General features: G+C 38.6%; 1 protein-coding gene across 1 annotated transcript in view; it reads right to left on the bottom strand.

The window, feature by feature from the left end:
* Positions 1-1,657: 1,657 nt before the first annotated feature.
* The window catches only part of LOC129750562 (filaggrin-2-like), a 98,979-nt gene continuing 74,697 nt past the window's right edge, over positions 1,658-25,939 (bottom strand). Inside the window, exons 4-5 of the mRNA XM_055745530.1 lie at positions 6,423-6,635; positions 1,658-6,365 (exon numbers count right to left, since the gene is read on the bottom strand). Coding sequence (XP_055601505.1) covers positions 5,970-6,365; positions 6,423-6,635 — 609 coding nt within the window. The 3' untranslated portion in view covers positions 1,658-5,969. The remainder of the gene's footprint in view (positions 6,366-6,422; positions 6,636-25,939) is intronic.

The raw sequence follows: 25,939 nt of genomic DNA, 5'->3' as shown, positions 1-25,939 counted from the left end.
TTCTCCCCTCGATCAGTGTTCCACCGTACCCGACGAAAACAAACACAAATCGTCGCCAGTGTATTGCTACCTCACTCACTCACACGCTCTCTCGCAACACTGGCAAAATTATCGGTAGGCCACCGTCCGTAAGCAGAACTCCACCAGGTCAAAACCAGTGCAACACCGTCCGAATAAACAAACAGTTTGACAGCACCTAGTGGTGCACCAGTGCAACACTAGTGCAACACTCGGCATACACAAATACGGTATAACTCTGGAAACTGGAAACTTCTTTTTCGATGGTGTCGATCCTTTTCACGAGTTCGGAACGGGTGTTTTCCATCTTTTCTTCTAGTCGGGGATGGGAATCATTCGTTTTAGCCTCAATTCTTTTCCACAATTCATAGAAACTGTTGATTGTCTCGATTTCAGCCAGATTTATGTCTTCTCTTGAACTTTTTTTAGCCTGTGATTCGGAATCAACATATAATGATGATGGAACTGCCGATCTCTAAATTTTGTGGGCAGTACCCACGTGCTCTCCAACGAATTGAAGAGCCGCAAATTCGACATCGTAGCGCTGCAGGAGGTATGCTGGAAGGGCTCCACGGTACGAACGTATCCAGATGGTCGTGCCATCTACCAGAGCTGCGGCAACACACACGAGCTTGGAACAGCTTTTATAGTGATGGGAAAGATGCAAAAGCGCGTGATCGGGTGGTGGCCGATCAACTCACGAATGTGCCGGTTGAGAATCAAGGGCCGGTTCTTCAACATCAGCATCATCAACGTGCACAGCCCTCACCTCGGAAGTACCGGTGACGACAAAGACGAATTCTACGCGCAGCTGGAGCGTGAATACGACCGTTGCCCAAAACATGATATCAAGATCGTCATCGGGGATTTCAATGCTCAGGTCGGCCAGGAGGAGGAATTTAAACCGACAATTGGAAGGTTCAGCGCGCACCAGCTGACCAACGAAAACGGCCTCAGACTCATTGATTTCGCCGCCTCCAAACGAATGGCCGTACGTAGTACCTTTTTTCAGCACCGCCTCCCACACAAGTACACCTGGAGATCACCGTACCAAACTCAATCACAGATCGACCACGTTTTGATCGACAGCCGGCACTTTTCGGACATCATCGACGTCAGATCCTGTCGGGGCGCCAACATCGAGTCGGACCATTATCTGGTGATGGTGAAGATGCGCCCAAAACTCTCCGTAGTGAACAACACGCGAAACCGGCGCCCGCCTCGGTTAAATATCGCGCGACTGAAGCAACCTGAGGTCGCGGCAGACTACGCGCAATCGGTCGAAGCAGCGCTGCCGGCAGAGGGCGAGCTTGACGAAGCCCCTCTCGAGGACTGTTGGGATACCATCAAAACAGCCATCAACAGTGCTGCGGAGAACGTCATCGGTTATGTGGAGCGATCTCGACGGAACGACTGGTTCGACGAGGAGTGTAGGAGGGTGATGGACGAAGAGAATGCCGCGCGGGCGGCAGTAGTGCAAAGAGGCACCCGTCGAAATGTGGAAAATCACCGACAGCGGAAGAGGCAGCGAGTCCGACTTTTCCAGGAGAAAAAGCGCCGCCTGGAGGAGGAGGAGCTCGAGGAGCTGGAGCAGCTGCATCGTTCCCAAGAAACACGAAAGTTCTATCAGAAACTCAACGCATCCCGCAAAGGCTTCGTGCCGCAAGCCGAAATGTGCCGGGATAAGGACGGGGGTATCCTGACGGACAATCGTGAGGTGATCAAAAGGTGGAAGCAGCACTTCGATGAACACCTGAACGGCGCACATGCAGGAGATCAAGACGGTGGGGGAAGGTACATCGCCGGCGTAGCCAACGACGAAGAGGAGCCACTCCCAACGATGAGTGAAGTTAAGGAAGCCATTCGCCAGCTGAATAGAAACAAGTCGGCTGGGAAGGATGGCATCGCAGCTGAACTCATCAAAATGGGCCCGGACAGGTTGGCCGATTGCCTACACCGGTTGATAGCCCGGATCTGGGACATAGAACAGCTACCGGAGGAGTGGAAGGAGGGGGTAATATGCCCCATCTACAAGAAGGGCGACAAATTGGACTGTGAGAACTACCGAGCGATCACTGTCCTCAATGCCGCCTACAAAGTGTTGTCCCGAATCCTACTCCGCCGCCTCACGCCACAAGCAAACAGATTCGTGGGAAGTCATCAGGCCGGCTTCATGGAGGGACGGTCTACGACGGACCAGATATTCACATTACGGCAAATCCTCCAAAAATGCCGTGAACACCAAGTCCCTACGCATCATCTATTCATCGACTTCAAAGCCGCATACGACACGATCGACCGTAACGAGCTATGGAAAATCATGGACGAGAACGGCTTTTCCGGGAGGCTAATCAGACTGATCAAGGCGACGATGGATGGAACGCAGTGCTGTGTGCGGATTTCGGGTGAATTGTCGAGTTCATTCGAATCGCGCAGGGGGCTTCGACAAGGTGATGGTCTATCCTGCATGATGTTCAACGTGGCGCTAGAAGGTGTTATTCGACGAGCGGTGGGCGAAATGCGGGGCACGATTTTCAACAGATCCAGTCAACTTATCTGCTTTGCCGATGACATTGATATAGTCGGCAGATCATCTGCGGCGGTGGAGGAGATCTACCGCAAACTGAAACGCGAAGCAGGAAGGATTGGGTTGATGATTAATACGTCCAAGACGAAGTACATGCTGGCCTGCGGATCCGAGACCGACCGAACCCGCTTGTCCAGTAATAACAAGGTCATGATCGACGGCGACGAGCTGGAGATAGTCGAAGACTTTGACACTGGTGACCGCAGACAATGACACCAGCCGTGAGATCCGGAGGCGAATTATCAGCGGAAGTCGTGCCTACTATGGACTCCACAAGCAACTGCGGTCGAGAAGACTTAGCCCTCGCACGAAGTGTAACCTGTATACGACGCTCATTAGACCGATTGTTCTCTACGGGCACGAGACATGGATATTGCTCGAGGAGGACCTGCGTACACTCGGAGTATTTGAGCGACGAGTGTTAAGAACCTTGGCGGCGTACAGGAGAACGGAGTGTGGAGGCGAAGGATGAACCACGAGCTCGCGCGGCTCTACGGCGAACCCAGTATCCAGAAGGTGGTGAAGGCTGGTCGGATACGCTGGGCGGGACATGTTGCGAGAATGCCGGACGACTGTCCTGCAAAACGTGTGTTCGCTACGAATCCGGTAGGAACAAGACGAGCGGAGGCGCAACGAGCGAGATGGTTAGACCAAGTGGAGCGTGATCTGGCGAACGTGGGGTGCCCGAGAAATTGGAGAACGGTTGCTATGAACCGAGTGAATTTTAGGAATTATGTTCGTCAAGTTATGTCGTGAGACGGAATACTATGTAAATAATAATAAAATAAATAATAATAATGATGATGGTGTTGTTGAACGTGCTGACTTCGACATGTTGTTATGCAGATGTTTGTTGTTAAACCAAAGTTGTTTCTGAAGGGACAATAACAAACAGCACCAAGGTGAACCAAGAGACCACAGAAATACAGTTTTTGCGGTTTTGTGATCACGTACGGCAAAACTTTATTCTTCCGGGGTTTATTGTTCACTCACGATAACGTTTAACGCGGAATACTTTCCGATGCGGGAAGATTTAGGGGGTTATTACCTTTTTGTTCGTCGGACTGGAGCCACTGGTATGTTGTCTGGACGGTACCATAGAAGGTCCGGACCGAAACCACAGGTCGTCATGCCGGAAACCATGGAAAGTGCCCCGGAATTATCATGGGCGCCAAGTCAAGAAACAGAAGCCACTGGAGAACTTACGTATGGGATACCATGGAAAGTCGTCAAGCCCGTGCCATGGATGGTCGTCGGACTGTTAAACCAAGTCATCGAACTGCAACTATTGGGAGTTCGTCGAACCGGGAAAGTCGTAGGATCGATTTCTTGGTAAGTCGTCGAGCCGGTGGAGGTCTTCGAATGTCATGGAAAGTCGTAGAGCCGCAGCAAAAGAGCCGAGACCCCAGAAGTCAACTGGAAGGTCGTTGGATCGGAGCGAGAAGCAGGTTGTCGGACCAGGGAACATGGAAGGTCGTCGGACCAGCAGCCAACTGGAAAAACGTCCGGCCAGCCAGGAATCTTGGAAGGACGACGGGTCGTAGCCACTGGAAGATTTTCGAGCCGGAAGCCAAATGGAAGGTTGTCGAACTGTACTGAAGAGGAGCAGCCGAAGACAGTTGGGAGACTGCGGAATGTATGTGTTGAGGAGGAGTTGTGAGACTTTTCTCGTCGTAGCTATTGTTGAGATGGACAACAACACATAATAAATGTAAGCGTTGCTAGTCAGTCGAAGGAGGCCGCGGTGATCTTGTTGTAGTTGTAAATTAAATAAATGTTGCAGTGTTGTTTGTGGGGGTTGAGGGGTTCTCCTTGATGAAGCAGTTCACCAAGCCACGCTAACCAGGCGAACGACCGGGCGAAAGATGGTCGTTCAACAACCCACCACCAAAAAGCAGCGCAGAGATGTGAGCCGTTGTCTTCAAGCGAAGAGGCGAAGCGTGCGATAGGGCGAGGCGAAAACGAGCGCGGTACGGGGGCAGTGAGCGGCAATGGGGTCAGAGCAGGTCGTAAAAGAAATGACCGAAGGCGCCATTCTGCCATTAGTTCGCGAACGCATCATAGCGATCCCAAAATTTCAACGATCGTTTGCCATTGCAAAAAGTTTGGCGCTTTTGTTCCATCCATCTAAAACGGAACAGGAATCATCGCCATTGAAGGATTCCATAGAAAGGAAAATACAGTCTTAAGCTGGGATAGATTGAAATTCCAGGTAACCCTACGCCATTTTGCCCCTGCCCAAATTGTGTCCATAATATGCTCCTGAATTTTACCATGACCCCGCTGTTTCGGTTAGATTTTAAATCAACCGAACTCCGAGAGCGCCACAGCGCTCTACAACTTCAACCGACCACCACACCCGTCGGTGTTATTAATTTCGGTACCTGGTTCAGCACCCAAGGTGGGGCCAGGTACGGCATCGCCACGCACTCTACTCACCGTCGAAGGTTCAAGTGCGCCGCCCGACAACGTCGACCGATCGCCGTCGGTGTTACTTTCCCGGTACCTGTCTCAGCACCCAAGGTGGGGTCAGGTACTCCGCAATCACGCCTTTTCGCTCAGCCACGAAGTACCAGTAGTGCCCGGTTCAGCACCCAAGGTGGGGCAGGGCACAACAACACTACCCACGAGAGCCAGCCAGCCTCTAAGTGGACCTCATCGAACCCGAGCTCGACGACAAAGAAGGAAACGGAATACTTACCAGGTCAGATAAATAGCTTAAGAAAGTGGTGGGCTAGTAAAATTACTGCGAATCTGCGAAATTAAACGGTACCTAGACTTTATCCGAAGAGCTTTTCTTAGCTCTCCTGAACTCCCCTGCAACTTGGTTTTGTGTAAGCTTGCCGACGCTAGGGATTATTAGGGGTTCACCGCAAATCTACCGATTGGCTAACAGCCAGTCTTACATAAACATCAGAAGTAAACAATAAGAAAAGTAATTGTGATTTTTGTGTAAAAGTAACTGAACTAAAGATTAAAAAAGGCATTTCAAGTTCTACCATAAATAAGTAAAGAATCCTCCTTTCAGTGAAAAGGTTGACGAACCGAGAGCCAGGTAAGGTGTCGAGCCAACAGGAGAGCATCGAGCCGAAGCCTAACAAGTTCGTCGGACCAGAACCACTGGCAGCTTTAACATGACAGAATAACAACTCGAAATCTTACATTCAACGATGAGTCGTGGCTTGACAAAAACGTATCTAAGAAACGGGATATCGAACGGAAGGAGAAATGCAATGTCATTAATGCGTTTAAGCGCACTTAAGAAGCATTGTCTCCGTAGTCCTCCCTAGTTCTAGACTAGACTAAGTATCCTGTACACAAAAATTTCACTCATGTACCATCACTAGTTCAGAATTCCCCCACCCTAATTTACAAACTCATTGCACGTCATCTCGCTGAAGTAGCTCCCGAGGGGGGAATCCACGGCCGGATCCGAAGAGTAGGAAGAAGACTCGTAGTAAGACGGATGGAAGCTGGTGCCGATCTGGAGATTGAACGCCGTCTGAGCAGCCCCGATGGGTGACCCATCGTATGGATCCCACGTGGATGCCGGACTGGGCATGGTTTCCACGTCGGATTCTTCCGGGACGAAGGGCGAATTCATGGCCAGCGCGTGATGATGGTGATGATGGCTGTGAAGCATGGAAAGGCCATCCCGATCCGCCGCCGGTCCGGGGCTACTGTTGAAAAAGGCCTCTGAAAATTTACCGATCTCCGTGGAACCGAACGCCTGCTGGAAGCCTGGCAGGGGTGTCACGTTCTAAAAGAAGATTAAAAATTAACACCTTTATAAAAATATTGTTTTACAAAACATTACCCGTTCTGGAACCATAGCTGATGACCCGGTGTCGCCGAGGGGTGGTTGCTGACGGTGGTCTTGAGGTTCCAGCGCTGTAGCTGATCTTCGATTCCTTAGTGTTTGTTTCTTAGGTCGCTTCGGAGGACTTGCCCCGGTTGCCCTCCTGCCAGCTGGAGAACCATGTCTTCGGGACGGCGAATCGTTATGATTTTCACGGTCGTATCGTTCGTGCTGAAACGAAATTGAAATTTTTTATTACTTTAACCGGTTTAATGTTAAGTTATTTCAATTTTCATGGGTCTGCGTCATTCAACAATTTATTAAAATTTGTCTATGTTAGTCCTCATCAAATCTATCCATTCACGGAGAAAATATATAGATTTATCAGTTATTTTACGCGTCTCAAACTCACATCTAGAATCCTTAAGTTGACCTACCTAAGGGTCCAGCGCCGATTGACCGGCGCATAGGGCTGAGATAAAAGATCTCCACTGCTGGCGATCCGGAGCCAGCGTCTTCACTTGCTGCCAGCCAAGGTTCTCGTCAACTGTGCGGATTTCAGCGGCTAGACTTCGCCGCCACGAGCTTTTGGGCCTGCCTCTTCTTCGATGCCCATCTGGATTCCAGTCAAGCGCCTCTCTGCAAATCTCGTTTTCATCTCTTCGCAGCGTGTGCCCAATCCATCTCCACTTACGTTCCCGAATCTCGATTTCTAGCGCCTTTTGATGACACCGGCGATGAAGTTCAACGTTTGAGATCCAGTTGCCAGGCCACCAAGCGCGGATGATGTTCCGCAGGCAGCGATTCACAAAAACTTGCAGTTTTCGCGTCGTCACCGCATATGTGCACCAAGTTTCACACCCGTACAGCAATACGGATTTGACGTTTGAGTTGAAGATTCGGATCTTAGTTCGTAGAGAGATCTGGCGTGACCGCCAGATGTTTCGGAGACTCGCAAACGCAAATCGGGCTTTTCTGATCCGGGTTTCGATGTCCTTCTTGGTACCACCATCAGACGTAATCTGGCTACCAAGATACTGGAAGCACTCCACTGTCTCAACCTGTTGTCCAGCTACCACGAAATTGGAACGATTTTCTGTATTGATTTCCATCGACTTGGTCTTTCCGACATTGATTTTGAGACCTGCTGCCTTGGAGCTTTCGGTGAGGTCGTCGAGTTTGCTTTGCATATCTTGTTGTGTTTGGGCGAGCAAAACAATATCGTCTGCCAGGTCAAGGTCGTTCAGTTGCTCCATTGTTGAAGGATTCCACGTCAATCCTCGGTTTGGTCTACAGTCAATCGATCCAGTCAAGATCTCATCCATTACGATGAGAAAAAGCAGCGGTGACAAAATACATCCTTGTCTCACTCCAGCAGTTACCGGGATTGGTTCGGACAAGACACCGTCGTGCAAGACTTTGCACGAAAATGCCTCGTATTGTGCTTCGATGAGATGGACTAGTTTCTCTGGGACCCCTCGTCGTCTAAGAGCAGCCCAGATGTTTTCGTGGTTCAGTCGGTCAAATGCTTTTACGCGTCTACATGAACATAAATATGGTTGTTTGGTTCTGACCCGAAAATACGTTCAAGCCAACAATCAGATGATACTTTGCCACGAAAGGATAAATGGCTGATTTAGCGATCGCATCGATGCTAAGAATCCAACAGGAATTTTCATTCAATCATTCGTATGGCTGTTTCTACTGTAAATGCTGCTCCCCGTAAACGTAGGACATCGTAGATTCAAAATAATCATTAAATTAATTTGAACAGATAAAATTCATTGTTTTTGTTTTTTTGTTTTTAATGAAACGCATTTTTATTTATTTTTTATTTAATTACATATACGATCAGTGGCATGATTTTTTATATTAACCTCTGCATTGTTTGTTTTTTTTTTCTTCTGCTGGGGTAGCCGCCGTCATAGCCCTAAAAAAATGTTGTAAATTTTTTTTCGGTGGAAGTTGAACAGCCGGCACCCTGCAAGAAAATAAAAGCTGTTGTTGAAATATGATTGTGATAAAAAAATTCAATAACTGAAGAGTACTATGTAACTTACGTGATGATTCTTGTGTATCACTGTTTTTTTTTATCCGACCTTCCGGATTGGCCCTCGGGGGTCAAAGTAAACCCACTCTATATGTATCTGAAAACATTAAAACATTGTAAAGAAAATCAACCGAAAAAAAAATCATATTTACCTTTCCGCTTCGTGTTGGTCGACTTCTTCCATGAGAAATAACTACTGACTTTTTTCCTCTAAGTCAGTGGTTTTCAAAGCGGTTTTCAACCGCACCCTTGGGGGCGTTGAGAGCTTCCAGAGGGGCAGTGAGCTCAATTTTGAAATTTGGGAGGCGTTGGCAGGGCTCAGGGGGCGGTGAGGTCGAATTCAAATTTTCACGAATCACAAAACAACGTAACGTTACAAAACTAAACATCAGGTTGAAGATCAAAATATGTAAAGTTTCAAAGAGCTGCAAGCAAATTATTGTTTTAGTTTCTCAATTTTATATTTCACTTAAAAGCTATCTAGGTATCTAGGAAGTTTTTTGAAATTGTCGCAGATTTTGTATACGCTGTACATCATGGGTGGCCAAACCATGGCCCGCGGGCCACATTTGGCCCGCGACTGTCTTTTTGTGGCCCTCGGATCTCTTTCCCGAATATCAATGTTATGAAAATTGAAAAAAAAAATACTCATCTCATATTCTGCCATATATTCTGGTTTCCACCGTTTTGTGGCTGTGTTGAGAGCTTTTAAACACACTCTAGTTTTTCTTTAGAAGGCCTCAGGTAAACTAACGATTAAAATCGTTAAAAAAAAATCACGGATTCACATTTAAATCATAATAAAAAGTATATTTTTATATCAACCTCAACTATTTGTAAGTGTAAGTGGCATCCATGCAAAAATAAACGGACTTTATACATCATCAATTTCAAACACAACACAAATCAAAAAGCTTTCTTTTATTTCTATACAAATTGAATAGACAAATGAGTTTTGACTTCAAGAGATTAATCATTTCATTGAAAAAAATCATTACTTTCGAAAAGGAGTGAGAAATGTAAGAAATAGGTAACTGAAACAAAACTCTGTTTTAAAAAATTCGTTTAACGTTTTTGTTTTTTGCAATTATTTAGAAAACCCCAATTCTGCTTTGTTAATGTTTCAAATTTGTTAAATTATGCAAAACTTCAATGGAAAATTCGAATAATTTAATATTGACATATTCTGTAATTCTGGCGTGAGCTTTTATTACATCGTATGAAACATCTTAAGAATTCAGAATAAACTGCTGCAAAAGTTTAAAATTTGTATTTCAGATATAGAATATGTTGTACAGGCTATATATATTCTAAATTGCAAGAAATTGCGACTAGTTTATGTCAGTTTTTGAATTTCTCCGTAATAAAACTGATTGTTTATATTTTGTTTCATAAGACGTAATGAAAGCTCACGCGAGATTTGTGTTTATCAATGATAAAAACTGGAGAAGAACTGACAGTTGGGGAATTTTTTATTATCTGACGGGTTTGCGCCAGGGGTCTTCAGATTTTCCCCAAAATTGGTAATTTGGTTCATTTTTACGACTTAAAAATACATGTATTTTTTTCAGATTTCTAGCATTTTTAATTTTTGAATTAGACTCGGTTAGACTGTTTTTGTTAATAAAAAATAACCATATTTCAAAGCTACATAATTGTGTTGTTACGGAAATTATAAAAGCTTATTTACATTTTTTTATTTTGAAGGTCATAACTAAATTTTTAAAGTATTTATTTGGAAAGCTGATGAATTTTTAATGCATTTCGATGTGCTACTTTATCATTTCCGTTAAAAAACAATAGAGTTATGTAGCTTTGAAATATGGTTATTTTTTATATACAAAAAAATCTAACCGAGATTAACTCAAAAAATAAAAATGTAAGAAATCTGAAAAAATACATGTATTTTGAAATTCGTGAAAATGAACCAAATTTTCAATTTTGGAGAAGTTCTAAAGACCCCGGCGTAAATTGTCAGATAATAAATAAAAATCTCCAGTTGTGTAAGATTTATTCAGATTTCAACTAAAACCGGTTTGGTATTGGCAATTTCTAGAAAATAACAACTTATTAGAATATAGTTTTTTTTAATAATAGATAAACAAATTTGTTTTTTTTTTAACAAATTTTTATTTTGCAAAAGGTGCCCATTCTGTTTAGTGAAGGTTTTCTTGACACATATATTAAATGAATGTTATATTTTAAAAATTTTCAACTGAAATTTGAACCGTTTTGGATATTTCGAATTAAAAAGATTAAAACTTTGAGGTTTGACACGGAAGAGGTGAAGATGTCCTTTTTTCTGAAATGATTTATTATTTCGATATGACTCATTCGAAGCACGTTCAGAAAAAAAAATCTTTTTAATGCTAAATTCTAATGAACGGTATTCTTTGTTCAACCATTTTTATCTTCTGATTGTTTTTTTTATTTATTTATAATTTATTATATTTATTTTTAACTATTTTCTGTGAGAGTTTTTAAATTATTTTCAAATATTTATAAAAATCGTATCCATAAATATCTTAGAAATAAATCTATCGTACGATGCAAACAAGTATCTAATATGTAAATCTTTACTTGAGGAAACTTAGGGATATTTAGAAATGTTTTTCTTGTATTAAATGAAATCTTCATAAATTTATTTTTTGTTTCCTTTGAATTTAAAAAAAAATGTTTTTTGGCCCGCGAGCAAATTTAATTTCTCAAATTTGGCCCGCCTTTTGATAATCTTGGCCACCCATGCTGTACATGTTGATCTTGTTTCTTAAGATTATTTTGGTTTATACTTAAAAAGATTATTTTGGCAACGATGGCATCGTTAAAATTTATTGCCTTAAAAATCTGCTCTTGTATTCAATTCTGCCATTTGAATTTTGTATACCAAAATTTAAGGTATATGATTTTATATCAAAACAAACTAATAAATCAGTTTAAGTAATTGTTCAGGAAACTTTACATACAATTAAGTGGAAATAAGTGTTTACTGGAGGTTATGCAATATGAGACTAATTTCGAGAAAATATGCTTTTTAGAGGTTATGCTTGATAATTTTCATACATTTATCTTTAAAAAACATGTTTTTCTATCGAATAAAATTCTAAAAATCTGAAAAATCACAAAATATAGATTGATTATGAAGAATCGTATGACGTAATTAAATAAAAATCGACCTACCCCTTTGGCTCTGAGCGCCTCAAATAGATTTGAATGAATTTGGAGTTATGTCTTTTACAACACAAATCCAAAAGCTAATGGTTTTTACCGATCCAGATTATACACTGCCGGCCAAAAGTTTGAAATAACCCCATGATTTTGATCGGTTATATCTCAGCCATCTTATGACATATTTCAGGTTTTTTGATCTTACTCAAGAGATCGTGAGCAAATCCTTCTTTGTATGTTTTTGACAAAATGTTAATGTTGAGTTTATATGACTTAAATTTATCTTAAAGCTGGGACAGCTTCCTACACTTAAAATTCAAACCCAATCATCTTAGTGTGGGGTGGACCAAATTTCAAAATTCGAATTGCATTCGAATCCTTTTTTCATATTTATGAAAACACATTTGTTTCATATTGTGCAAAAAAATGCAATGTACCAAAAACATTTAAAACAGCTACTTACATAAGTTATCGTCCAAAAATTTGAGATCACCCCGCAGTATGGTGTAACGGCCAAAAGTTTGGGATCAGTACATATTTCATGATTATCTCTGTTACAAAACAACGTATTGTTTATCTGGTAAGCGGATTTGGAAGTTACTGAGTTGAACTTGCTTTATGGATATTTAGTAAAGGGGTAAGCATAAAAAACTGGTTTTTTATCAAACAATTTTTTCTTTACAAATTGAATGCTTGATTATGTTGATTTTAATAAAATTTCAACTAATACTAACATTTCACCTGAAGACTGCAAGCTGTTCAAAGATTGTATATTTGTGGCAAATTGTTGTTTAACACACAATGAGTACATTTTACTCATTGCGTTTTACAGGACAATCTGCGACCAAAGTACAATCTTTGAACAGCCATAACTTTTTTGATTTCAGTCCAATCGAGTTACAGTCTTCAGGTGAAATGTTAGTCTTAACTGAAATTTTATTAAAATCAACATAACCAAGCATTCGATTAGTAAAGAAAAAATGTTTGATAAAAAACCAGATTGTTTGCTTCTTCAGAACACTATGTCTCAGATTCCCTTTTACACTTGACATTCAGTAAAACCCCTTCCTGTTGTCCGATTCCGCTCAAATTTGGCATATGGCCTTCTGATGCTTACCTTAAACCATCAAAGTGTTTTGATTTGAAAGTAGGTATTTATTACGACAAATTTGATAAATTCAATAAAAAATATCCAAAATTGTGATTTTTTTAAGGATTAAACCGTGAATAGCTCTTTACACAATGCTACAAACAACATGCTTTGTTCAGCAAAGTTTAAGTGCACAAAAATCGCATCTTTTGGTGGCATTTGTATCAAAAATATTTTACGTTTGGTACACATTTTGGTCGGTTGAAAACAAAATTTTTGGACCAAAAAAATTTTTTAATGAAAATAGCTGACTTATTTTTCATTTTGACACAAATTTGATCATTTTTCATTTTTGATGTGTAGTATTTAATCCAAACGAAATTTAAAAAATATAAAATATAAAAATTTTGTGAAAATTTTTTAACTCAGAAAACAATTAATATCAAATATTTTCAATAAGTGGACTTTTTTCAAAGATCGCACTTGCGGAACCTCTAAACAGGAATTTTTTTAGTCGGCCCCATACAAAAGTTTGTTCTCCACATCCTGTTCTACCATTTGGAGGGTGAGCCCCCAGATTCCCAGAAGTTATGCAATTTTGGGACACCCTATTGTTCATACGGGATTCGAGGTCTAGTCAAGCATCAGTGGTATTTGAGAACTGACTATCAGATAGTAATGCAGACTAGGAAAATATAGTCAAATCTACTAGCCGTAATAAGTGGTTGAAAAATTCCTCTACTGCTAAATCAACTTTACATAAACGCTAGTTTGTTCGTAGTTATCAATGTTCATTTATCAATATTATGGGTTCAACCAATAATCTGTGATATGCAAGAGCCAACCATACAAATTTTGATAAAAACCTGTAGAGTTTTTTATCCGTGTTATCCTCCAATTAAGAGAAATGCGTTTATGTCAAGGTCTATTCTGGCATTAGTTAAACATAAATTTTAAGGTTATTCAGAATAATTGAAATTGATCACCAACGATAAAACGGAATGAAAATTAAGATGTACCTATAACCATATAAGAGCTCAGAGTTACTCAAAAGCATCGCCATTCCTCTACTTCTGTCGGAAATTGGGAACTCATTTTCCAATATGAGCATGTTGATTGTGAGAGCTCTGCTATAGAATATTTTTTCAAGCGTGAGCGAATGAACACAATGAATGTTTAGGGAAAACACTTGTTGATTTCCTGTGCTCGTTGTGTTGTTGCGTTGCAGTCTGGGTTGCCAGGTGCCCAGATTTGTCTGTAAAACCAAGACTTTTAACCCTTCGTCCAGATATTGGTCAGACACAGATTTTGCCCAGATTTTTGTTGAGAGTGCCCAGATTTTACAGATTTCGTAATTGAGTGATGAAATTAATATTCATTTATCGGATTTGATCTGAAAGTGCCAGATTAGACTGAAATCTCGCTTGTATTGATTGGTATTTGACCAATCATTCATTAAATTCTTTTTTTAAAATAAGATCGGCATGGTAGGTGGTAGGAAACAATGGTTGTTATATAGTTATCAACTCGAAAATAACCTGAATACCACACCACAAACCAACGACGTGCACGTTTTTTACTCAAATCCAATCGAAAGTTGTAATTATTATGCATCCTAATGACAATTTAGGACTAAGCAAAGAAGAAGATCGATAAATCATTTCGATAATCGGTCTGTATTCATACAAAACTGCATTCCAAAATTTGGAATAAAACACGTGGTTTTGTTTACATCTCACCGAACAGCACCTTGAGAGGAGGGCGATTTGTCCAACAATTGATGGGGGCATTTTGATCGGTTATTTGAAATTTAATTAATTTTCAGTTTACAATAAAACAACGCTTTACCACAGTTTTTCATCAATTGATAATTCAAATATATGATTTGAACAACCAATAAAATCAATGGTGAGGATGTTTTAAGAAATCATCTTGCTGTAAAAGCCTATTTCATTTGATCATTTTTTACAACTTTAATGATGAATAGCCACCACAAAATTTAATTTGATTGTTATTCGTGTTTAAATGAATATCTGCTGATTATTCTTACTAAAATTACAAGGTATTGATTTAATGAACACATTTGTATAAAAAGAATCCACTTAAAACTTCGTAAATCTTCAAAATTTATCAAAATATAGTCGCTGGTATTTTACCCCACAAGGGCATTATGGACAGAAGTACCCTATTAAACGTAATTTAGATAAATTAATCAATTTTTGACCATTTCCGTTATTTTTCATAATTTTCTTATAAACATTTTCTTACATATGTATGACATGATAGATACTTTAGGTTAAAAATTATGTAAAACAGAAAAAAAAATTGATTTTTTCAATTTGTTTTAAATCATGAATCATCCATTAAAATAATTCGAAGAACATAAATTTTACTGAGCTTCAAATTAAAGTAAACGTAAAGCTATGTGACGTGATTAATAACAAAAACTATCAGCATTTTTAAACTTCAAACTTAAAAATTGCGAGAGTTTGTGCGATTTTTTTTCTTCTGCATATGATTCTTGAAGTTATCAATTTTCATAGGATACTAACATATTTCCGGGATTTGCTAGGAACATAAACAAAAATACTTATTTGTAAAAAAACATTGAAAACCACAAAAAATACATGGATTTTCAAAGCACTGGACACTGTATCTATTATCCTCGATTTTCTTCTTCTTCTTTTTACTTGAACAGCTCAGCCCATGATGAATCTAGATATGGTGGTCTCACATGCCAAATCACACGTTCAGCCAAATTGAAAAAGTTTTGACAGCGGGCTGAAGTGTTTACGAAAAAGGGGGTCCATGGATGCCAGGTGTTTGAGATACAAAATCAAAGAAAAAAAAGTCTATGTATGTCTGTGCATGTCGTAGACCGAAGATCAAAAGATTTAAAATCAAATTGGGTTTTAGTTTATTTCTTTAATTACAGTACACTCCGGACTTTTCGGATGCTCCGAAATAGCTGTGATTAACCGTGATAATAGGAAGGATCTTTTGAGGATGAACCAAACAATCATAATCCTAAACCGGATGTTGCTTGTCCGATCGATGGCATCAAGGCCAGACTCAGGGTGTTCACCATCGAAGCGGTAGTCGAGGCTACATCATGCACTACGACACTGCCACCGGTTCCCTCGTTCAAAAGGGCCAAAAACTCCATCAAGTTTTCCCAAATGATACCCATCAGATCCGAACTACTCTATTGGATCTTCTGGAGCAGCGATGGCAACATACGGGGGTCCTCCTGAAGCAGCTGTTTCATCTCGATGAAGATCAGATGTTCCTGCAGGAAGGCCAGCTGCTTCTCGGACTATGGAATGTCATACCTCGCCATGTTACCATCCGATTCGATGACTTTCTGCAGCTTCCAGACAGCTCTTGGAAGCAAATAGTGCTGAATAAGCATAAATCTGTTATCTATATACACTGCCGGCCAAAAGTTTGGGATCACCCACTAAAAAACATGCAAATTTTGAACGTTCATATCTCAGCCGTCTTAGGACATATTGAAAATCTTCTGATCTCATTTGAAAGATAATGAGCAATAGCTATTTCGGAGGTATTTGGCCCAAATATAATGTTTTAGTTTTGAACTTAAAACTTAACCTAAAGTTATAACATTTTCAAAAAACCGCACTCAATATTCAAAGCCGATCATCTCGGGATAGGGTGGACCAAATCTCAAAATTTCAGTGGCATTAGAATTCCTGTTCTTTACTTATCAAAACACAATCAAAAAATTTTGAGAAAAAATTCAAGAATGTATTTTTAATTAATAAAATAGACACTTGAGTTATCGTCCAAAAGTTTGGGATCACCTCTTTGTATGGTGAGTTGGGATCATTCTTATAAAAACATGCAAATTTATTTTATTCATATCTTTCTCATCTAACATTGTATTGCAGATCTGAAGGATTCATTTGGAAGCTTAGGAATTGTTGTTTTTTAATAAATTCATTCAAAAATTATATTTTAAGGTGAGAACTATAAAAAAAATCTGGGAACTTTCAAAAAAACAATCAATTTCAGGTGATTTTTTTATGGTTATCACTTCAAAATATAATTTTTGAATGAATTTATTAAAAAACACAATTCCTTAGCTTCCAAATGAACCCTTCAGATCTGCAATACGATGTTAGATGAGAAAGATATGAATAAAATAAATTTGCATGTTTTTATAAGAATGATTCCAAACTCACCATACAAAGAGGTGATCCCAAACTTTTGGACGATAACTCAAGTGTCTATTTTATTAATTAAAAATACATTCTTGAATTTTTTCTCAAAATTTTTTGATTGTGTTTTGAGAAGTAAAGAACAGGAATTCTAATGCCACTGAAATTTTGAGATTTGGTCCACCCTATCCCGAGATGATCGGCTTTGAATATTGAGTGCGGTTTTTTAAAAATGTTATAACTTTAGGTTAAGTTTTAAGTTCAAAACTAAAACATTATATTTAAGCAAAATACCTCCGAGATAGCTATTGCTCATTATCTTTCAAATTAGATCAGAAGATTTGCAATATGTCCTAAGACGGCTGAGATATGAACGATCAAAATTTGCATGTTTTTTAGTGGGTGATCCCAAACTTTTGGCCGGCAGTGTATGGGTCATTCCATACCAAGTGACCATGAAAATGCAACGACCCTCTTCGATTTCGCTCAAAATCAGTAGGGTGACTTATTATAACGTTAATAAGAAAAATCCAAAGTTTTGGGGGAATCGGACCACCCTCCCTCGAATGGCAGCCCCCCCTTTTTTGAAAATTTGGCAATTTTTGTCAAAAAAACTGTTTTTGTTTTTTTAATATCTCAAAAACGGTAGAAGCTATAGATAAGATAAGACCATCCCTATAAAGAATATGTTATAAGCTATCAAATGAATTAATAGAAAATTTTCGGCAGTGTTGCCAAACTAGAAAATTTTGCATTTTAAAACTTAAATTGCGATTATCTCAAAATGCCCCCACTTTAATTTTTGATTTGATAGCGCCAATGGATTCAGCGTGAAATTTTACATAAGAATCACTCATTCACTCAAAACAATATGAGCCGTTTCGGAGATATCAAGTTTTTAAGATGGGAAGTTCGTGAAATTTCACCGTTACGCCAATACATCTTATAAAAACGCCTCTGAAGGATGGATCTGCTTCCGCATATACTACAGGGTCCGGCAATTGAGCTGCTACATTACTTCAACAGTAACTATTTCGTTGCACACGAAACAGTATTGAACGACCCCTCGTAGCTTTGTTTACATAGTCTTAGCTATCATTGCACAGTGGTGCAGAACATCAATCTAGCTATACGAAATTAATAGCGCCCAGGGATGAAGAGATATACGTTTGATGTCTTCAGCAACATTGTTCAATTTTACATGGAGCATATTCTTGCATCAAAATTTTTGCCGAGGGGTCCACCGATAGCAAGATAAAAATGCTATCTTTTTAATTTGATTTTTTTTTTTGGTTCGCTGTCTTCGAAACAAAGTTGTAACATGCCACGATCTATAATTGTCTGATATATTATAATGGTTTTAGAAGTTGCTGAAGCCCTACAGAAAGCATTTAGTGTATTTTATTGGAAATTTTGGAAGGCTCGTCCATCGAAAAGTGCACATTTTCACAACACCCCCTTTTTGTGGTTATTGTTGAGGATGAGCGGAGCCATTTCCATTTGAAATGAGCGGGGGAATCGGTGGAACTAATATAGATTTGAACGATTGAAAATACACTTTTTATATAAAAATTACCTATTTTACTTATAGAAAAACGTTGAAAACATTGCAGTGTTGCAGATTTTTTAAATATATTTTGTTTTATTAAAAGACATTAAAATTCGATTTTTCGAATAACTAAAACTCCAAAAACAATAAATGGAACTAATCTATTAAACTTGGCAGACCACTACTGTGTACCGGTTCTATTATTCATTTATGTGGTATCAAATACGTATTAAGTGCTCTACCAAATTTAAGAGATTAATTCCATTTTTTTATTTTAAATTATTTGAAAAAACGAATTTGAATTCTGTGAAAATGTGCACTTTTCGATGGACGAGCCTTCCAAAATTTCCAATAAAATACACTAAATGCTTTCTGTAGGGCTTCAGCAACTTCTAAAACCATTATAATATATCAGACAATAATAGATCGTGGCATGTTACAACTTTGTTTCGAAGACAGCGAACCATTTTATCCAATCTTCAACGTGTCAGGTTTAAAAATCTGTTTTTTTAAGAGATTTTTTTTACTTTGACTGTAACTCCAGAGAGTGATGTAATAGGACTTTGACATATTCATCAAACTTATGTATTTTGATCAGAAAAACAACTTTGTCGAAGACATCAAAGCCCTAATTTGAAAAATTAAAAAGATAGCATTTTTATCTTGCTATCGGTGGACCCCTCGGCAAAAATTTTGATGCAAGAATATGCTCCATGTAAAATTGAACAATGTTGCTGAAGACATCAAACGTATATCTCTTTATCCCTGGGCGCTATTAATTTCGTATAGCTAGATTGATGTTCTGCACCACTGTGCAATGATAGCTAAGACTATGTAAACAAAGCTACGAGGGGTCGTTCAATACTGTTTCGTGTGCAACGAAATAGTTACTGTTGAAGTAATGTAGCAGCTCAATTGCCGGACCCTGTAGTATATGCGGAAGCAGATCCATCCTTCAGAGGCGTATTTATAAGATGTATTGGCGTAACGGTGAAATTTCACGAACTTCCCATCTTAAAAACTTGATATCTCCGAAACGGCTCATATTGTTTTGAGTGAATGAGTGATTCTTATGTAAAATTTCACGCTGAATCCATTGGCGCTATCAAATCAAAAATTAAAGTGGGGGCATTTTGAGATAATCGCAATTTAAGTTTTAAAATGCAAAATTTTCTAGTTTGGCAACACTGCCGAAAATTTTCTATTAATTCATTTGATAGCTTATAACATATTCTTTATAGGGATGGTCTTATCTTATCCGTAGCTTCTACCGTTTTTGAGATATTAAAAAAACAAAAACAGTTTTTTTGACAAAAATTGCCAAATTTTCAAAAAAGGGGGGGCTGCCATTCGAGGGAGGGTGGTCCGATTCCCCCAAAACTTTGGATTTTTCTTATTAACGTTATAATAAGTCACCCTACTGATTTTGAGCGAAATCGAAGAGGGTCGTTGCATTTTCATGGTCACTTGGTATGGAATGACCCATATATAAAAAGCAATTTCTGTGGGTTTGTTTGTTTGTCCTCTATAGACTCAGCCGTCTTAAGAGCTAGAGGGCTGAAATTTGGCATGGATGCTCATTAGGACCAGGAATGATGAAAAATGTTCTCAGATTTTCGGATGACCCCTTTTGAAAGGGGTCGTCCATACAAGACAAATATTGTTTTCACGTTATTGACGTTATTTTTCGTCGGATTGTGATGGAAATTTGCCCTTGGGGGTTTTGAGAGATGGAAAATTGATTTCAGGTATTGAATTTTGGGTCAGGGGTCGGCAAAAGGGGTCGTCTATACAACGCAAATACTATTTAGGCCATATTGACGTTATAGTGGATTGAGTTAAGTAGAAAATTAGTACACGGGCGTTTTAAAAGACGGGCAATCAATTTCAGGCATCAAATTTTGTATAAGGGGCCGCCAAAAGGGGTCGGTCATACTACACAAATACTGTTTTAGTTATATTGACGTTATTATGCATCGGAATGAGATGAAAATTGGCACATGGAAGTTTTCAGGGATGAACAATCAATTTCAAGTGTCAAATTTTGTGTAAGAGGTCGGCAAAAGGGGGCGTCCATACTTGATACTCTTAACTGTTTTTGCGATATTGACGTTATTATACATGAGATTGAGATGAAAGTTTGTATATTGAGGTTTGAAGGGATCAGAAATTGATGTTCGGTTTCAAATTTTGGATCAAGGGTTGGCCAAAGGGGTTGTCCATATAAGCTTTTCACTGTTTCAGCGATATTGTCGTAATTATGTTTCAGGTGGAAACAATGTTTTGTGAGTGGGAGTTTTAAGGGGCTTGATTTCAAGCATTCAATTTTGTACCGGGGTTGGAAAAGGTGTGAAATTTCGGGTCACAGGTCGGCGAAAGGGGTCGTCCATATGACTTTTTCACTGTTTTTCAATATTTTCGTAGTAATGCGTTAGATTGAGGTGAAAATTTACCTACGAAGATTTAAAGAGACGAGTAATCGTTTCCATGTGTCAAATTTTGTGTAGAGAGTCGACAAAAGAGGTGATCCATATTAACAATTAGGGGAGAGGAAGGCTATATGCGCATATTAAGGAAAGCACTCATTTTCTCCTATACTCCAAAAGATAGGAGTCTGAAAACTGTATGCACATGAGCGGACAACTGTTTTATATACGTTAGAACAATTTTTCTGTTAAAATCTCTTATAGTTTTTGTGAAAATAATTTTATAATAAAAGAAGTCAAAATAGCCGATTTCCGAAACTGGCGGGCTAAATGCGCATATTTATGTTTTTAGCTATATTTCATTACCACTTGCAATATTTTGATATTATTTAATTGAAGATGGTAGAAACGTATACACCGTCTTTTCGGTTGATGCCACGACGCCTAATTGGAAATTCAGAAGATGCGAATTGGCTGTACCCTAGGAGCGTGAACCCAAAATGAGATGCATCCACACACAACTCTTGCCGAGATGACGGCTGTGATGTCCCAAAGTGCAACGACGATCTTACTCTCATCATGATGACCCCTGTTCCGAAGCCCAACGATGAGTGGGCACACATCACGACGATCAAGAAGCTGCAAATCAACAGTGTCTAATATCAACCGACAACACAAGCGAATCTTCATTCTCCCTCTGATATTCTCGCTTATTCGCTGCTGTACCACAATGAGTCAGAAGCAGCGTACGAACGATTGCTCCTGACGATACCCGACGCCACCTGATTGCTGCGTGCGAAGTAACCCGAGATGCGAAGCAAACCGCAGGAATATGGTGTGGTGCGAAGGAGAGAACGATACCCGACGCCACCTGATGGCTGCGAAGTAACCCGAGATGCGAAGCAAACCCGAAGGAATGTGTGTAGTGCGAAAGAGAGAACGACGCGACGCCCCAACAAACACTGTTTTTTTTTTGGAAGCTACTACGACGCCGTCATTCTTGCTATTGGTCTACACGACGCAACCCAATGACTGCACTCACAAGCTGATGGTGCCCCAGGGAGAGTGAGTGCCGAACGAAATATCAACGAAGTCCATATATTTGTTACACACCTGTTTTGATCTTCTACTACTAGAATCTATCATACCTGATATATTTTCAAATTATTTTAGAATGCTGTTTAACCTTTTCGTTGAACTTAGATAGGATGCCACATCATGACAAAACGTAAAATGAAAACGAATAGTAGAATGCGCACCAAATTGATTGTTGCTGACAATGTTAATCAGGTTAGTGAAGTTGCCTTGAATTCCTTTTTCGTAACCTTTTTCTATTCCCTATCCAATGGATGATAATTTAGTTCACGATGCCTCAGAGAACTACTCCATTCCAAAAGCTGTTCTAAATGCGGTTTTATGTAATTATAAACTAAACATAGCTCACATAAACGTGCAAAGTATTTGTGCACGCCGAATGACAAAATTCAATGAACTTAAACATTTGATCATCGGTAGCAAAATCGATATATTTTTCATGACAGAGACATGGCTAAATGACACTGTGCAGGATTCCGCTATTTTTATCAACGGTTTTAATTTGATTCGGAATGATCGGAACAGAAATGGAGGTGGAATCTGTATTTACATCAAAAGTGGTATCAGATTTAGAATTATCTCAAAGTCATGCAATGGAAGTGGTAACACTGAGTTTATGTTAATCGAACTGTTTTGTAACGATAACATATTATTTTTTGGAGTTTACTATAATCCACCAGGACTTGATTGCTCCCAATTGCTTCAAAATCATTTTCAACAGCATACGATTCGTTTTAAAAACTCGTTTCTAATCGGTGATTTTAATTGTGATCTTCTCAAACGATCTTCCAGAATTGAACGCTTCAAGGATACTTTGTCAAGCTCAAGTTTTATTAATATTAATACGGAACCTACTTTTTTTCATAACAATGGTTATTCATTGCTTGATTTATTTATGACGGACTCGATCGAAAGCGTTCATAAACTTAGTCAAATTTCGCTACCTGGTATTTCTAATCACGATCTAATTTTCTCAGCTCTCAATTTCTCAAAACACGATTATTGTGATGGCTATTGGTTTCGTGATTATATTCAGTTTGATCACGTCGCACTTTCTCATTACCTCAATAGCATGAACTGGGATTTTTATTTCAGTATTAATGATTCTGATATTCTTGTTGAAATATTTAATTCATTTTTGATATCTTTGCACGACTCCTACTTCCCATTGAAGTTCAGGAAGCACCGCAAAAACAAGTGGTTTAATAGAGAGATTGAAATAGCTATGATAAACAGGGATCTAGCTTACAAAACCTGGAAACGGACCAAATCTGAAGGCGACAAGTTATCATTTAAAAGACTGCGCAATAATGTCAATTCACTGATCTCAAGAGCGAAAGTTGCATATGATAAGCTCAAATTGAATACTAATCTACCTGCTAAAAAATTTTGGAGTAATTTAAAAAATTTTGGCCTGAGTAAAGCAGTAAATTCCACATTCGCTCCTACATTCACCGCCTCAGAAGTTAACGAGTATTTCTGTTCTAATTTTTTATCCGATAGTCAGGGAGAAATCATTGTCCCACAAAACGAAAATGGTTTTCATTTCCGACAGTTTAACGAATATGAAATTGTTAACGCAGTCGCCACTATTGAATCTAATGCCACAGGTTTTGATAACATTCCTATTAAACTGGTTAAAATAGTTCTTCCAAAAATTCTTCCGGTATTAAATCACCTTTTTAATACTATTATAAGAACATCGAAATTTCCGTTCCAATGGAAAAAAGTTAAAGTCATACCGATTCCAAAAAAAAACAATAAGCATGATATCGCTAATTTAAGACCAATTAGTCTTTTAAGTTCGATTTCTAAGATATTTGAAAAGTTGATAAAGCATCAAATCTCGGACTATATAAACCAGAATAATCTTTTAAGCAGTAATCAATCAGGATTTAGAGCTAATCACAGCACAGAAACTACCTTAATCAAAGTTCATAATGATATTGCAGTTTCTCTTGACAAAAAAGGATTAGCTATTCTTCTTTTAATAGATTTTGCCAAAGCTTTTGACAGAGTATCCCACAAGAAGCTAATTGAAAAATTAATTAATAAATTTTCATTTTCTGGGCCCGCAGCCGAAATGATCAAGTCATACCTCCAAGGCCGTGTCCAAAGCGTTTTCATTGATGGCTGCTCATCTGATATGTCGCCTATTGAGTCAGGAGTTCCACAAGGTTCCATTCTTGGCCCCATTCTTTTTTCCCTTTTCATTAATGACCTTCCCTCAATTCTCAAATTTTGTAGTATCCAGATGTTTGCTGATGATGTTCAAATTTATTATTGTTGTGACAAAACAATGCCAATGAATACAGTCTGTGAAAGAATTAATTATGATTTACAAAAAGTAAACGAATGGTCCAACTTTAATCTACTACCAATCAACCCTACGAAAACCAAAGCTCTATTTTTTAATAAATGGCATAGAACTTCGGAATATCCTAGACTTTATTTGGCTAACTCTGAAATTGTTTTCACAGATCATGCTGAAAACCTAGGCATTGTCTTTGACCATGAACTGTCGTGGAAAAAACAAATTAATAAACAATGTAGCAAAATCTATGGAACTCTGAAAAAGCTTAACCTGACCACAAGACATCTCGATATCGAAACTAAACTAAAACTGTTCAAAAGCTACATTTATCCATTGTTTATTTACGGAGATTTTGTTTATTCTAATTGCTCAGCTAGTTCTTTAGACAGACTCCGAGTAGCACTGAATTCATGTGTCCGCTATGTTTATAGATTATCAAGATTTTCAAGTGTTTCCCATCTTCAAACAAAACTGATTGGCTGCCCATTCAATAACTTTTATAAATATAGATCATGCAATATAGTCCATAGAATAGTAACCAGAGGAGGTCCGAATTACCTCAAACAACTTTTTGTTCCTGTAAGAAATTCTAGAACTTTAAATTTTGTTATTCCACCTCATAGCTCTGTCTATTACAATAATTCGTTTCTCATAAGAGGCATCTCGAACTGGAATAATCTTCCTACCCACATAAAATCCATTATATCGAAATCGGAATTCAAGAAAGCTTCACTATCAAGATTTGCAGTTATAAGGTAACAATTAATGATTTTAGTTAGATATGAAAGTGCATCAGAAACATTGAGATTGAAATTATATAATACCAACCCAACTGTAACACTTAAAAAAGATTGTATCTTATGTTACACGAATAAAAATGAATTAAATTAAATTAAAACGGATGTTAAGCATACGTCAAGGCCGAAATTTCGGTGAAATTTTTTACATCACTAGTTCTTTTGCATGAAACATAGTTAAGTATGCCATATGGCCATATTTGAGGGTAATATTTTGTTCATATTGTATTTTTATCGGATCACTAGGAAGTTCTTCTTTTTTCGCTGTAAGATCGTGATTTTAGCGTAGATTTCATGTTTGAATGATAGAAAGTAAAAAATTTATAAGACTAATCTATTTTTCTTGATATAGGCATTTAACCTACCTTGATATGGGCATTCAGAACCTGTCTCTTATTCCAATATCTTATCATTTACAACTTTGCCAAAAGCTTCGATTTGTTGAATTTCCGATTTCCAGATGAATAAGAAAGAAAAACCACTAAAATTTTTGTTCACAGAATCTGTATGCACAATAATTAAAGTTCAATATATTATAACAAACCTGACAAAAATCTTGTTTGAATTTTTAAATTTTTTCGACTTTATATTATAATTTAATTTTTTTATGCCATGTGTTAAAAGCGTATTACCCTCAAACTGCACTAATTAGATATGATGAATCTTCAGCCATATCGTCAATCGGCTGTATGCGCATATTACCCAATATGCGCATATAGGAACACTTCCCCCTAACTGTTTTTGCTATCATCTATCCATTGCTATAATCGAAAATCGGCCATCCATATAAACTGCTTCCGGTAGTGTCGATCAATGTGAATATTTGCACAGTGGGGTTTAAAGGGACGACTTATCTCAAGCAATAACA

This window comes from Uranotaenia lowii, chromosome 3, assembly GCF_029784155.1.
Source record: "Uranotaenia lowii strain MFRU-FL chromosome 3, ASM2978415v1, whole genome shotgun sequence".
Classification (NCBI taxonomy): domain Eukaryota; kingdom Metazoa; phylum Arthropoda; class Insecta; order Diptera; family Culicidae; genus Uranotaenia; species Uranotaenia lowii.
This window is presented reverse-complemented; position numbering and strand designations above follow the sequence as displayed.